We start from the raw sequence: 14,260 nt of genomic DNA on the forward strand, positions 1-14,260 counted from the left end.
AGTTTTGAAATGTGGTTAAATTCTTTACAGTGATTTCTATGTAAATTGATGCTATCAGAGAATTAAATGGTTGCCTTTGATCATGTTGTATGCTTCTTTTCTAAAGTGTTAATACCGTAAACCAATCATAACATTTGTTATATGTATGAGGAATCTTGGAATTAAGCTAATATGGATTTCTAAGAGGAGAAAAACTATTAAGGTAATGGGTATATTAATGTTTTACGAAGGAATGTAGAGAACTTGTTTTTGAAAATACAATATGTAGAAATACTAAGAACCTGTGAGGTAATATCAACTTTTAAAATACTTATTTTTAAGACTTAGAAAAAATGTTAAAAATATCCTTTGTAACCCCAAATGTTTTTCTAAAATAGTTGTTGATTTGACCTCTAGTTGGATATATGACACATGGACACCATGTGTAAAATGCTATGGTAGCAACAGGAACAGAGTGTGGTGGGAACACAGTGGGTTACATAGGCGAGCTTTACAGAGGAGGTGACATCAGAGCTGGATTTTGTGAGTTGCCTTCCTCTTTAGCCCAGATATCTTCTCTAAGTTCCAGATCTATATCTTCTGCTGCCTAATTTTATCTATTAGATGTCTCTCAAGCAACTAAAACTCAACATACCCAAAGCAACTTAGAAGCTTTGCCCCTGAACTTGTCTTCTAGTGTTCACTCTCTCAGTGCATGACCCTGTTGCCTATCCGGTTATTTAAGACAGAAACACGAGAGTCATCTTTGAGACATCTGTCTCAGCTTCATATCTAATCCATCATCACATTTTCTTGATTTTTATCTACTGAGTATCTCTCACATACATCCACCTCTACCACCATTGCCATCTCCCTAATTCAGCCTCTTTTATTTTCTTACCTAGTATCCCATAGTAGCTTCCTAAAATGGTCTGTGTATCCACTCTTGACCTGCTAGCTAGAATAGCTTTGAGAAATGCTAATCCTGACCTTGTTCCCCTTAGCTTAAAACCCTCTAATGCTTTTCTCTTGCCCTTAGGATAAAGACAAAACTGTTCAAATGTCTTACAAGGCCCTGCATTGTCTTGCCCCGCCTTCTTTCCATTCTCATCTCACAGCGTACTCCTTTCCTCTCTGTGTTTCGGCCACACAGACCTGAAACTCTTCACGCCCTCCTCCTGCCACAGTGTCTTGGTGTCTGCTCTTTCCTTTGCACGAATACTCTTTCCTTTATTTCTTGACTTAATTTCTACTCATCCTCTTCAAACTCAGACTAGTTTTCACTTCTCAAAGAAGCCTTCCCTGATGTCTCGGAACAGGTCACGTCTCTTTGTAAAGATGTTCATAGCACTGTATACATCTCCTTCAAAGCTTTGTCAACTTTATAGTTTTGCATTTGTTTATTGTTATTTTATTATAATCTTATTACCCTAGACTCCATAAAGGCAGAAAATGCTCACTGTTATATCTTCGTATGTATTTACTTTCTAGATGCCTTGTTTTATATTTCTTCTAGTACATTTATTAGGATTCAGTATAATCAGTCATGCATCTTAGATTCCTGAAGCTTTCTTTGAGGATTTATCCATGTTATTTTATCATTTAATGGTGTCAGAGGGGAGCAGGTGTAGGTTCTTGAAATTTAAAAAGTTTTTGCTGTTGACTTGCAGTGCAGTGACTGAAAGGATTAAACTAATTGAGAAATTTGGAGGAAAATTAAATATTTGTTTTAATCATGGTTAATATCCATACTCTGGTATATTTTTAGGAGTCTTTCTAAAAAAAGATGTTCTCCCAGGGGTATTTTCTCTTACAGAGCTTAAACGTTTTTGGAAATCTTGAGTAAATAATTGGAAGTTTGTGATCTATTTAGTAATGTCACTGTTTCTTTGACTTATTTCTAAAGGTGATACCCACTTAGGTGGCAGCAGTAGGGAAGGCTCCTTTAAAGAAACGATAACATTGAAGTGGTGCACACCAAGGACCAATAACATTGGTAAGTATTTAAAAATAATTGAAAGAGAAAAGAATAAATCAAAAGTTCTTTAAGTATTATGTGGGGATCATTAATCTGTTTCTTTTTGAATTTTTGGTTTTCAGTATTTTAAAGTCTTAAGGAACAAGTTTCTTTTCTCTTTTAATTGTGGAAATATTCCTTTATATTCTTTCAAATCAGTGTTTTCTTCTATTTCAGAATTACACTATTGCACTGGCGCTTATCGAATTTCACCTGTAGATGTAAATAGTAGACCTTCCTCCTGCCTAACTAATTTTCTTCTAAATGGTAACTTTCATCATTTAATTGTTTTAACTGGGATTATTACAAGTGAAATCATTTGTGAGAATAAGTGAAAATGTGAACTCCAGAATGCTATTTTCTTTAATACAGTCTAGCCATTTATTTCCCCATACTGTTTTAAAGTTATATAATTGTAAATACCCTTTAACAGTTTTACTAATGCTTAAAAATAAGATGACTTTATGTCTTTCAGACTAGTGTATCTGAGAAATGGTGTTTAATATATTTTTAAGTATTTTTATTTTTAAAATGTGACCTTTATAGTCTAAATTGATTTTTTTAGAAGATAGAATAATATTTACCACTTATCTTGACTTATTGAATTTTAAATCACAAAGTATTTGTAGACTTATTTCTCTTTGAACACCATACCTTTATCTTAATAAACATTATATTTTCACTATTGTACCATATGATTCTTACACATATGACTTTTTTTAATTGAGATATAATTGACATACAGCGTTAACATTAATTTCAGGTGTACAACATAATGATTCGATATTTGTATATATTGCGAAGTGATCACCACAGTAAGTCTAGTTAATATCTGACGCCATACAGTTATAGAATTTTTTTTCCTTGTGATGACAACTTTTAAGATCTACTCTGTTAGCAACTTGCAGATACGCAATACAGTATAATTAGCTATACTTTCCATGCTGTGTATTACATCCCAATGACTTATTTATTTTATAACAGAAAGTTTGTACCTTTTGACTCCCTTCACCCATTTTGCCCACCTTCTCTCCCCTACCTCTGGCAACCACCAATCAGTTCTCTATATCTATGAGCTTGGAGTTTGTTTTTTTTTTTTAAGATTCCACATATAAGTGAGATCATATGGTATTTGTATTTCTCTGTCTGACTTATTTCACTTAGCATAGTGTCCTCAAGGTCCATCCATGCTGTCACAAATGGCAAGATTTCATTCTTTTTTATGGCTGAATAATATTCCATTGTGTGTGTGTGTGTGTGTGTGTATACACCACATTTTCTTTATCCATTCATTCATTGAGGGACACTTAGGTTGTTTCCATATCTTGGCTATTGTAAATAATGCTGAAATGAACATGGGGATACATATATCTTTTCAAGTTACTTACACATATGATTTTAAATCTGTGGTTTCCTTGTGTGAAAAATTTTTTTTAAAAAGCAAATTATTGGATTCCATCTACTAAATCTAAATTCTATAAGCTCCTCTGGTGATTGTTATGATCGAGTAGGTTTTGGAATCACTGATGTAAAGAGTCAGTCTGCCTTTATAAGGTTATTTTCATTGTTACGTTAAGCGTAATTTGATTATCAGACTATGTAAAGTCCAGGTTAAACAACATTGAGTCATGTGACAGAGAAAGTAGTTAATGATAGTGCTGATAAGGAGGTATTGTGGAAGTGAATTGAGACTCTGCTTTCTCCCCCAAATGTTTTGTAGCTTTGATAACCTGAAGGTTACCCAACAGTTGTCTCACTTTTCTTCTTGATGTTCAAGAGAAAAATTTCATATAAACTTGTAATTGAATGAACAATATAACCAAACATTATACCAGAGATCACTGTCTTATTTTGGAAGACTATCTATGTAACTATGTAAGCTTGGAGTAACCAAGAGAAACTAAGGCTAGAATTCATATTTTTAGGACTTGAAATGCAGATATACTAAATTAGCAATACTGGTTAAAATCTGAGGATCAATTATAAAATGAAAAATCTAGATATAAATCTTAAGGAAAAAAAAAATTCGTTACTGATAGAGTAACCTTGCTTTTGACAGGTCGTTCTGTTTTATTGGAACAACCACGAAAGTCAGGTTCCAAAGTCATTAGTCATATGCTTAGTAGCCATGGAGGAGAGATTTTTTTGCACGTCCTTAGCAGTTCTCGATCCATTCTAGAAGATCCACCTTCAATTAGTGAAGGATGTGGAGGAAGAGTTACAGACTACCGGATTACAGTAAGACCCTGATATCTATACATTTTGTTTTGAGTCTGTCATCATTCAGCAAGTAGTCCTTGAGTGCCTGTTCTGTGCTAAGATCTGTGATGAAAAAGAGGTTTGGAGAAGTTGATTATTTATTTATTATTTTAATTATGTAAATTTCCTGCAGTACTTGCTCTAAAGAGCTATTTATCACTTTGTAGTCTTCTTTATGTATTCAATGTATACTGAGAAGTGTCTGGATAGCATCAACACACTGGAATTATAGGAAAGAATGGAAATTGATTTGAATTAATAGTTTAGGTGGAACTTTATTTCTAGTAACTTAAATGGCAAACATAAACATTTGAGTATTTGGATTGCTGCTGCTTTGAAATAACACTGACTTTTTGTATTGAGAGGTACATACAAGGACATTGTCTATTTTTGGTAGAAATTCTATTGTTCTCGTTTTAATTTTTCATCCTCCCTCTCTTCTTTTATATTTGATATCCTCTTTTATATTTGATATTTCATGTCTGTCCACCTTTTGATGTGGTTGTAAAAATTTAATGTAATTGATGTATATGAATATGCTTTGTAAAAGTGTTATATATTGTAAGTAATTGTTTTTGATTAGGCTTTTTTTTGTTTTTAGATCTTTTTTTAATAAGGAGAAAGCTAATAAGTATTCATTGTAGAAAATTTAGATCATATAGATATCTTTAAAAAAGACAAAAACAAAGACTAACTTACCTGTGATTCCATTATTCAAAGATAACCACTGTTAACATTTTGACGTATGTCAAGGTAGTTTTTAAGTAAGCAGATTATTGGTATTGTAATGTTGTTAACTCATTCTTTTATCCGTATATGATAGAAAAGAGTTAAATTATAGAAATTAAGAAAAAAGAGTGTTCCTTGGTTTTTAAAAAAGTGGAAAGAACCATGAATGCATTTATGTTTGAGGCTTTCTTCATCTCCATTGTATAAAGACTGATAGGTTTCATGTTAAAAAAAAATTAGTAGGACGGAGTTTATTAGAGAAAATGCTTTGTTGCGTGTCACAGGACAGAAGACATCAGGGAAACAGACTTTTACATGTAATCCATACTGAAACATTAGAAAATAGTTTCTAATTTTATCTTATTTGGTTATCATTAGGATTTTGGTGAATTTATGAGGGAAAACAGATTAACTCCTTTTCTAGACCCCAGATATAAAATCGATGGAAATCTTGAGATCCCTTTGGAACGAGCAAAAGATCAGTTAGAAAAACACACGCGTTACTGGCCTATGATAATCTCACAAACCACGATCTTTAACATGCAAGCGGTAAGTGTGACACGGTCTCGGTTTTTCTTCTGGATGAGTTATATATTCTTCACAGGCGCCATTTCTCAAGCGGAGAATGAAGTATATGAATTCGCTACAGTTAAAGAATTAGCAATAGAAAATTGAAGTGATGGTTACAGATTATCTTGCCAAGGCAATGTTTAAAGTCAACTGAAGTTATACCAAGATGCTTTGGTATTTTTTTCAAGACAGATTTTCTTTTTCTTTTTCAAAAAACATCTAATAGGTAGTTCCATTAGCCAGTGTTATTGTGAAAGAATCTTTGACAGAAGAAGATGTCTTAAACTGTCAAAAAACAATATACAACTTAGTTGATATGGAAAGAAAAAATGATCCCCTACCTATTTCCACAGTTGGTACACGAGGAAAAGGCCCTAAAAGGTAGTTTTTTTCTTACTTTATATATCACATTTACTTGATACGTATTGTTTTTTAAGCTAACTTATTCATATGAAAATTATATATTTGGGGGTATGTATATATACATCCATGTTTGAGATGAAGTGATATAGAATATGGAATAGCAGAATTGAATACGTTATAACTTAGAGTTGCACCATGAACGATCGAGGAAGAGAAAAGAAGTCCATGTTTAATTATTTCCTTTTATTTACTGGTAGCAAGTGACCCTTTGATATTATTATTTTTTTTTCTTATTGAGTTAACATTGGTTTATAAGACACTGATATTATTTAAAGAGTATTTCTAAGAATGTTATTTTAAATCTTTACTTCAGAGATGAACAATATCGTATCATGTGGAATGAATTAGAAACCCTCGTCAGAGCCCATATCAACAACTCGGAGAAACATCAAAGAGTCTTGGAATGTCTGATGGCGTGTAGGAGCAAACCCCCAGAAGAAGAGGAACGAAAGAAACGAGGGAGAAAGCGGGAGGACAAAGAGGACAAGTCAGAGAAAGCAGGGAAAGATTATGAGCAGGAGAAATCCTGGCAAGATTTGGAGAGGTGACTTGTTGATAATAATATAGCACCATGGTGCCTTTTGGCATATCACATTCTGAATGTAGCACATTCCAACATTCAAACCTCATTTAATAGTAGTTCATTTAGTGTGTGTTTATTTCATTTCATAACTGTGATTTTATCATTCTTAAAATCTAAAAGATCTTGGGCTTAAAGAATTAATGATTTTTTTTTTTTTTACTGTTGGGACAAAGGTAGTGTTTAATTTTTTTCCTAATTAACATCTGAAAATTATAATACATGATATTTGATATCAGTATTTGCTTTATGTATTATAAATATCAAAGACATCGTTTTATTTATTTCTTTAGTAAATATTTATTGAATGCCTGTAAAGTGCCAGGCATTTGGCTTAAGATCCCTGCCCTGGAAGAATGTACAGTGTTGTGGTACTGATAGGCAAGTCAGTCAGTGATTTCAGCCAAGTGTGGAGGATCCTGTTATAAAAAGAGGCACAGGGTGCCCTTGGGAACACAGAGGAAAAGCATCGTCCTAATTCTGAAAACCTTACTCAATAGTACACTCTTTTTCCCTAGTTTGTAATTTATATGGTGATGTCAAGGTTAAATTTGAAGAAACAGAAAAAGTAATAAAGGCTTATAAATAAAAATATCATAACATATCAGCTGGCTTTTGTCTTCTACCTCCTTGCCAGAAATCAGGCAAAGAACCAGGTAAATATTATAATGGCAACGTAATAAGTCCCTTAAAAACAAAACAGAACTTTACTATGGAAAATTTCAAACATATACAACAGTAGAACGAATACTTGCCCGTCACCTACTTTCAACAGTTATCACTTCATGGCAGATCTCATTTCATGTATCCACATCCACTCCCCTCACCACCACCACCACCATCTACCTCCCCTATGGGAATATTCTGAAGCCAATTCTAGAAATCATGTCATTTTATTCCTAAATAAGTAGAACACTTTTATTCTATTTGACCTTAGAAGTTCACTACTTCCTTAGGGCTACTGAGCTTCTGAAACAGAATTGGCTTACTTTAAGAAGAGAAGGAAAAAAGTATTCTCATTCAGAGCCCACTGATCTTTAAGTATATCCCTTATATATTTTGAAAGTGTTTCTCTTCCCTGATGAAACTCAAAATAAGCTTGGAGTTAAGTTTCTAACTTGTGGAATGTAAATACATTTCCATAGTACATAAACAGGGAACAAATAGTAGTGGATTTCTTAGTCTTATTGTAATTTGAAATAGTATTTTTTGTCCATATCTTTAAAAATTAAAATTGTGATGTTTCTTCCAAAGATCACATTTCTGACCTTTTTAATTTTAGCTTAAATTTTCCTTTTTTTTCATGTTTTACAGCTAACTATAATACTGAATTGTTACATTATGATGACGGAAAAGGGAAACGTGTTTAATTCATTAAGTTCTCTTACCTGATTTTAGATTGAGGTTTAGCGTCTGATTAGTCCCCAGGTTTACTTTGTGAGATCAGCTATCTTTTATTAAGACTGATATGCAAAGTCCAGTTTAATTGTTGAACCATTTATATTTCTAAAATTTTAAACTTTAAATTTTATTGTTTGTCCCTCTAAAAGGTTAAAAGGAATCTTAGAACGTGGAAAGGAAGAGTTAGCTGAAGCTGAGATTATAAAAGATTCGCCTGATTCCCCAGAACCTCCAAACAAAAAGCCTCTTGTTGAAATGGATGAAACTCCACCAGTAGAAAAATCAAAAGGTGAGGTGGAACCATGGTAACCAGGTTTGTAGAAAGTTTTCTAAGTCAGTTCTGTTTTGTACGGTGTCATTTAATATTATTGTGTATATGAGGAAGAGCTACTTGCATTTCTAGATGTTGTTTAGGAGATTCTTTGTTTACAGCCTTGGAAAATAGAAGCAGTAAATATATCTGTCAGCATTAAAGAAAAAGTAGTGTCATACCTTTGTTAATGAAGCCTTTTGGAAAATAAGCACTTTTACTATAAAGTCTCTGTTTTAAGAAATTTTAATTTTGTAAACTGGAATCTGTTTATGTTCCTGACACTGTACTAAGTCCTAAGTTATTGGAGACAAACTCTTTTCCCTAAACTCTTTCTGAACTTAGGGAAGGATCTAATATCACCCATTTATTGATAAATTAAAATGGGGTATGAATGAGTTTCAGTAGAGGTATTATAATATTTTCACTTAAAGCCTTTTGTCTCTTATTTATAGGCTGAAAGCTTAATTTCCTCTTGAAGGAATTGTAGGTGTTAAACATATGATTTGCGTTTGGGAGCTCCTGAAATTATGTAGGCCTTAGTTATCTTGAAGGTAAACTAAATTTAGTCCTTTTAGGATGAATGGGAAATGGTATAACAAAGGACTGTCTGATTTCTTGCCACTATGCCTCCCCTAAGGCAATAAGACCAGGGCTGGCCCAATTATGATTATTGGCATCTCATCCTAGGGAGAAAATAGGCTTGTTTGTTTTTATATACTTATGCTGTAGTCTACATATTGTGATACATGTTAATATTCTCCGGTTCACTGATTTCTTTGAAATCAGAGATAAGGACAGTGTTATCATATTTGCTTTTCAGGCATTTGCCAGGGTGCCTGGAAAATAAATAAATGTCTGTTGATAGATTATCCTGTTTTTCACATGCCAAAATAGGCCACTGTTGATTAGGATGAGAAATTTAGGTTTAATCTAAACAATGCTTAAGCGTTGCTTGGAAAATAGAAGTCTAAAAATTATTTGTAGTGACAAAAAGTTCCAAGCAACCAAACCACATATTAGTAAGAAAATGATCAAATGATGGTGTGTCTGTAGGGTGGAATTCATGTAGCCCAAGAATGATTATTGCCACAAATGCCCACTCTTCCATCTTGCTAACGTATATCATTCAGATTTCAGCTTCAGCAGCCCCTTTTTCAGGAAAGACTTCCCTGACCTCCTTTCACAATTAAGTTAGGTGCTTCTTTGTGCTTCCATTACATCCCAGGATTACCACTGTGCTAGCACTTAGACTACTGCATTGACATCACTTGTTGACGTCTGGCCTCTGCTGTTAGCCTGAAACATTTTAAAGACAGGAACTTTTTAAAATTTACTGTTTATATCACTACCACCCAACACTGTCCCTGGCCCATAGTAGAAATTCAGTTATTTGTTGAATGAATGAATATATAGTAGGTTAAAAAAAAAAGAGCAAGCTACAAAACCATATATACTATGATCTGCATTTTGTTTTAAAAAACCTTATTATATACAAATATGCTAGCTTGTCATCATGGATTAATATCATGTATGGATGATATTCATGGTTATGAATTAAATTCAATAGACCCCTGATGTTTTTCACGCTGGAAACACTTTATAGAGTGGCCCACATGAGAAGCAACTTGATTGCAAATAACTGTCTGCCCTTGTAACTTTCCATTCAAGGCTGGTACTTGAAACTTGTTTTTTCTTCCATTCTATTTTACAACCTAAGTCGTATGTCTCTTCTGGTCATCAACTGATATGGGCCTTTTATTATTACCTCAGTTTCATCTGCTTTGGAAAATGACTTCCCAGAACTCTCCAAAGTGAATGTTGTGCCTGCTGCATGTAAGGTTGGGCTATTACAAACATGCTGTCTAGACTTGGTGAAAATCTGTTCAGCTCTCTTTGCATCCTGCAGTAACAGAAAAATCAAAATGTGATTTTATTGATATAGAATGGTATTGACAAAAAAACAAAATATTTATAGTTGTTAGAGCAGTGTGTTATGGATGATTTTATTTCCTCCTTTATGTGTTTTGTTTTTTTCTAAATTTTATCTAATGAACATGTATTAGTTTTATAATAATAAAAAGAAAAGACTTTTATTAATTTATTTTTAAAAAACTTATATATAGTAATATTAACTGTTTTTCATATATAGTTTTGTGAGTTTAAACAATACATACAGTTGTGTAACTGCCACCACCACATCAAGGTATAGAACAGTCCATCATCCCAAAAGATTCTCTTGTACTGCCCCTTTGTAATCATCCTGCACTCCTCCTACCTCCAGTCCACTATAACCATTGATGTGTTTTCTCTTCCTATAATTGTGCCTTTTTCAGAATGCCATATAAGTGACCATAAAGTATGCTGCCTTTTGAGGTTGGCTTATTTCTCATAGGATAATGCATTTGAGATTCATCTATGTTGTCTGTTTATCAGTAGTTTGTATATTCCATTGTATATGACTAACTTTATTAGAAACTGCCAACTCATCTTTCCAAAGAGGCTGTACCATTGTGCATCCCACCAGCAGTTAATGAGAGTTGTGGTTGTTCTGCATCCTCAATAGCACTTGCTAGCATCAGGATTTTTTTTTTTTTTTTTTTGGCTCTTCTAATAGGTATGTAGTAGTATTCCATTGTGGTTTTAATTTACATTTCTCTCGTGACTAATGGCAAGCCTCTTTTCATTTGCTTTTTTGCCATCTGTATGTCTTCTTTGATGAAGGGTTTATTCAGATATTTTGGTCGTTTTTAAATTGGGCTGTTTGTTATTTTATTGTTGAATTTTGAAAATTCTTTATTTGTTCTGGATACAAGTCTTTTGTTGGATATGTGATTTACAAATATTTTCTCCCAGTCTGTGGCTTGTCCTTCTAACAGTGACTTTTATAGAGCAGAAGTTTCTAATTTTGATGAAGTCCAGTATATCAATTTTTTTCTTTCATGATTATGCTTTTGATGTTATATATAAGAAATCTTTGCAATACCCAAAGTCGCAAAGATTTATTCCTATGTATTCTTTGTGGAGTTCTATAATTTTAGATTTTACATTTAGGCCGAGATCCATTTTGAGTTTTTTTTTTTAATAAGGTACAAGGTATGGGTCAACATTTATATTTTTGCACATAATGTCCTAATTGTTCCAGTAGCAGTTTTTGAAAAGACTGTCTTTACTTTATTGAATTGCCTTTGTACCTTTATCAGAAATCAATTGATGAGAGTCTATATATGGGAGTCTATTTCTGGGTTTTCTTTTATGTTCCATTAGTCTGTATGTTTGTCCTTTTGCCAATACAATAGTGTCATGATCACTAAAAGTAGAGTCTTGGAGGTAATGAGAGTTTTCTAACTTTTTTCTGCTTTTCAAAATTGTTTATATCTAGTTCTTTTGCCTTTTCATATTGTGCAGAAAAGAGTTAACACAGCAGGCCCGGGCTGTTATCATTAGAAGAGCCTGCTTGCAAGTTTGGCCCTTGGATGGCATCTGGAAACTTGGCTTTTAAAACATTCCCTACATGATGAAGTTATTTTGCCTTACATCTGAACTGTACACCTGCTTTCCTTCTGGGAGTCTGGAATTTTGGTGGTTGTAGTTTGGCAGAGAATGCGTATGTGACCAGCCTCCAATAAAAACTCTGGACTCCAAGTCTCAAATGGGCTTTCCTGGCAGAAATACTGTACACACATGGCTGCATTTTTGCTGCTAGAGGGAGTTAGCACTCCGTGTGAACCATCACTGGAGGGAGAGAACGTGGGAAGCCTGCAGATGGATTCCTCTAGTCTTTGCCTAATGTCTTTTCCTGCCTACTGATCTGGCTGTGTATCCTTACTGTGTTGCTGTAATGATTCTTAGCCATGACTGTAACTTGATGTTTAGTCATTTGAGTCCTTCCGGCAAATCACCAAACTAGTAGGTGGTCTTGGGGACCCCTAAACACATATAAATCTTAGAATAAGGGGAAGATGATATTGTTTTAATTTTATAAAAGGAACAATGGAATTAAAGATAAATTTGTTAAATTTGTAGATTTTGAAGTAGTGAATTATTCTACCTTTTTCTCTTCTTTCTAATATATCACCAGGGCCCGTGTCCTTATTATCTTTTTGGAGTAATAGAATCAATACTGCCAATTCTAGAAAACATCAGGAGTTTGCTGGACGTTTGAACTCTGTTAATAACAGAGCTGAATTATATCAACATCTTAAAGAGGAAAATGGGTTTGTATTATTTATTATAGAAATTGGTGTTGTTAATTGCCACATTATAATAATTTTTTAAAAATAATAAACACTGCTTATTTGCTGTGTTCAGCAATTTTTTATTACTAATATTATGAACTGATACATGTTACCTATAAAGAGGAAAAAAAAATAACTTCTTTGTTTCTTGGTACTCTTTTTTGTGTATGTGAGGAAGATCAGCCCAGAGCTAACATCAGATGCCAATCCTCCTCTTTTTTGCTGAGGAAGATTGGCCCTGGGCTAACATTGGTGCCCATCTTCCTCCATTTTATATGGGACGCTGCCGCAGCATGGCCTGACAAGCGGTGCGTTGGTGCGCACCCGGGATCTGAACCTGCAAACCCTCAGGCCGCCAAAGCGGAGTGCACGCACTTAAGTGCTGCGCCACTGGGCTGGCCCCTCTTGGTACTTTTAAAAGACCTGATTATATTGATTGTAACCCTGAAAGTATTTCCTCCTTAGAGTATTTTTTTTGATGCTTCAGTAAACATCATAGATGGAAAAATCATAGAGAAAACTTAGTCTGCCACACTGAATCTATATAAAATACCAGGAGAAAAATATTTTCCTAATAAGTAATACCGTATTAGGAATATTGATTTTAACTGAATAAATCTCAAGTCTGATTATTTTAATCTCTTTTTTAGAAGAAATCCTCTTTAAAATATATTGGTAAAGGAATTTCTTGAGTGGAAAAGGAAAAAAATCCTTGACTAAATGGTGGAGATTTTTTCCTTAGTTTTGCTTAGAGAGGTATAGTGAAAACTAATGGCCTTTGAGATGAAACTTTGGGATATTCACTTAATCTCTCTGGGCCTCAATTTTCACTCATCTGTTAAACGAGGAAGTTTGACTAACCAGAGGAACTCTAACTTTAGTCTTTTGCTGAAGTGCTGCTGTTCTTCTGTTCTATGACTACATTAGATTTTAATTTCATGTGAAAGTTAGATAAGGAGAAAAAATATGGATAGTTAATAATGTTTTATTTTACCAACTAATTTTTTTCCTCCTATTTTTTAGAATGGAGACGACAGAAAATGGAAAAGCCAGCCGGCAATGAAGAGTGACTTGAGCAACTAAATTTAGTAGATTGCATAAATATTTTGGGTGGAATTTGGTATAAGTACTTTTACAGCAAGATTGTATAGTTATGTTGCATGGACTGGTTTTTACATTTTTAAAATGTTTCAACTAACTTTATCTTTTTTGTATTAATTGTAAAATTGGCACTTATGTCAAAAATATACATTTGAGATTTGCCCTCCCAAGTCATACAAATTTATTTTATGGTAAAGGGTGTTCCCTCTGGAAATGTTTTTTAAAAAATTCTTAGGCTTCTCTTTGCCAAATAAAACTTAAAATATCTGAAATGCAAAATATTGGAGTATTCCTTTCAGAAAAAGATATTATTCATTTAATGACTGACAACTTTTAGAAATTTTTAAAAAATTTTATCAAAATTTAAGTGAGATTCGCAATATTCAGTATAAAGTCTTGTCTGTTAATGTGTAGTGTATACAGTGCTTTTCTGGAAAAGAATGTTGCTTTCATTTGTTTATTTTGTATTTTAAATTATTTTGTGTGTGGCCCATTTAAAAGCAGAGTTTTCTGGTAGTTGGTATAAATTTATGTTTTACCCGTATTGGGTTATGTTACTTTTTTTTCCTGCTAAAAGTTTACTGTCCATTGACTGTTTATATTGAAAGAGAAGCGTAAAGGAGATGACTTCACAGACTTAGAAGGAAGGAAAG

General features: G+C 33.4%; 1 protein-coding gene across 3 annotated transcripts in view; it reads left to right on the forward strand.

Annotated features, from left to right (window-relative positions):
- Positions 1-13,886, forward strand: part of INTS13 (integrator complex subunit 13) — a 29,050-nt gene extending 15,164 nt beyond the window's left edge. Inside the window, exons 9-17 of one of the 3 annotated variants that reach the window (XM_087442653.1) lie at positions 1,886-1,975; positions 2,156-2,263; positions 4,056-4,234; positions 5,363-5,533; positions 5,781-5,935; positions 6,291-6,521; positions 8,108-8,247; positions 12,350-12,485; positions 13,530-13,886. In XM_087442653.1, coding sequence (XP_087298779.1) covers positions 1,886-1,975; positions 2,156-2,263; positions 4,056-4,234; positions 5,363-5,533; positions 5,781-5,935; positions 6,291-6,521; positions 8,108-8,247; positions 12,350-12,485; positions 13,530-13,569 — 1,250 coding nt within the window. In that variant the 3' untranslated portion in view covers positions 13,570-13,886. The remainder of the gene's footprint in view (positions 1-1,885; positions 1,976-2,155; positions 2,264-4,055; positions 4,235-5,362; positions 5,534-5,780; positions 5,936-6,290; positions 6,522-8,107; positions 8,248-12,349; positions 12,486-13,529) is intronic. The other 2 variants (XM_004435466.2, XM_087442654.1) reach the window with 2 other exon arrangements.
- The last annotated feature ends 374 nt before the right edge of the window (positions 13,887-14,260 follow it).

The sequence above is a fragment of the Ceratotherium simum genome, chromosome 17 (assembly GCF_057802395.1).
Source record: "Ceratotherium simum simum isolate JZ-2026a chromosome 17, ASM5780239v1, whole genome shotgun sequence".
Taxonomy (NCBI): Eukaryota; Metazoa; Chordata; class Mammalia; order Perissodactyla; family Rhinocerotidae; genus Ceratotherium; species Ceratotherium simum.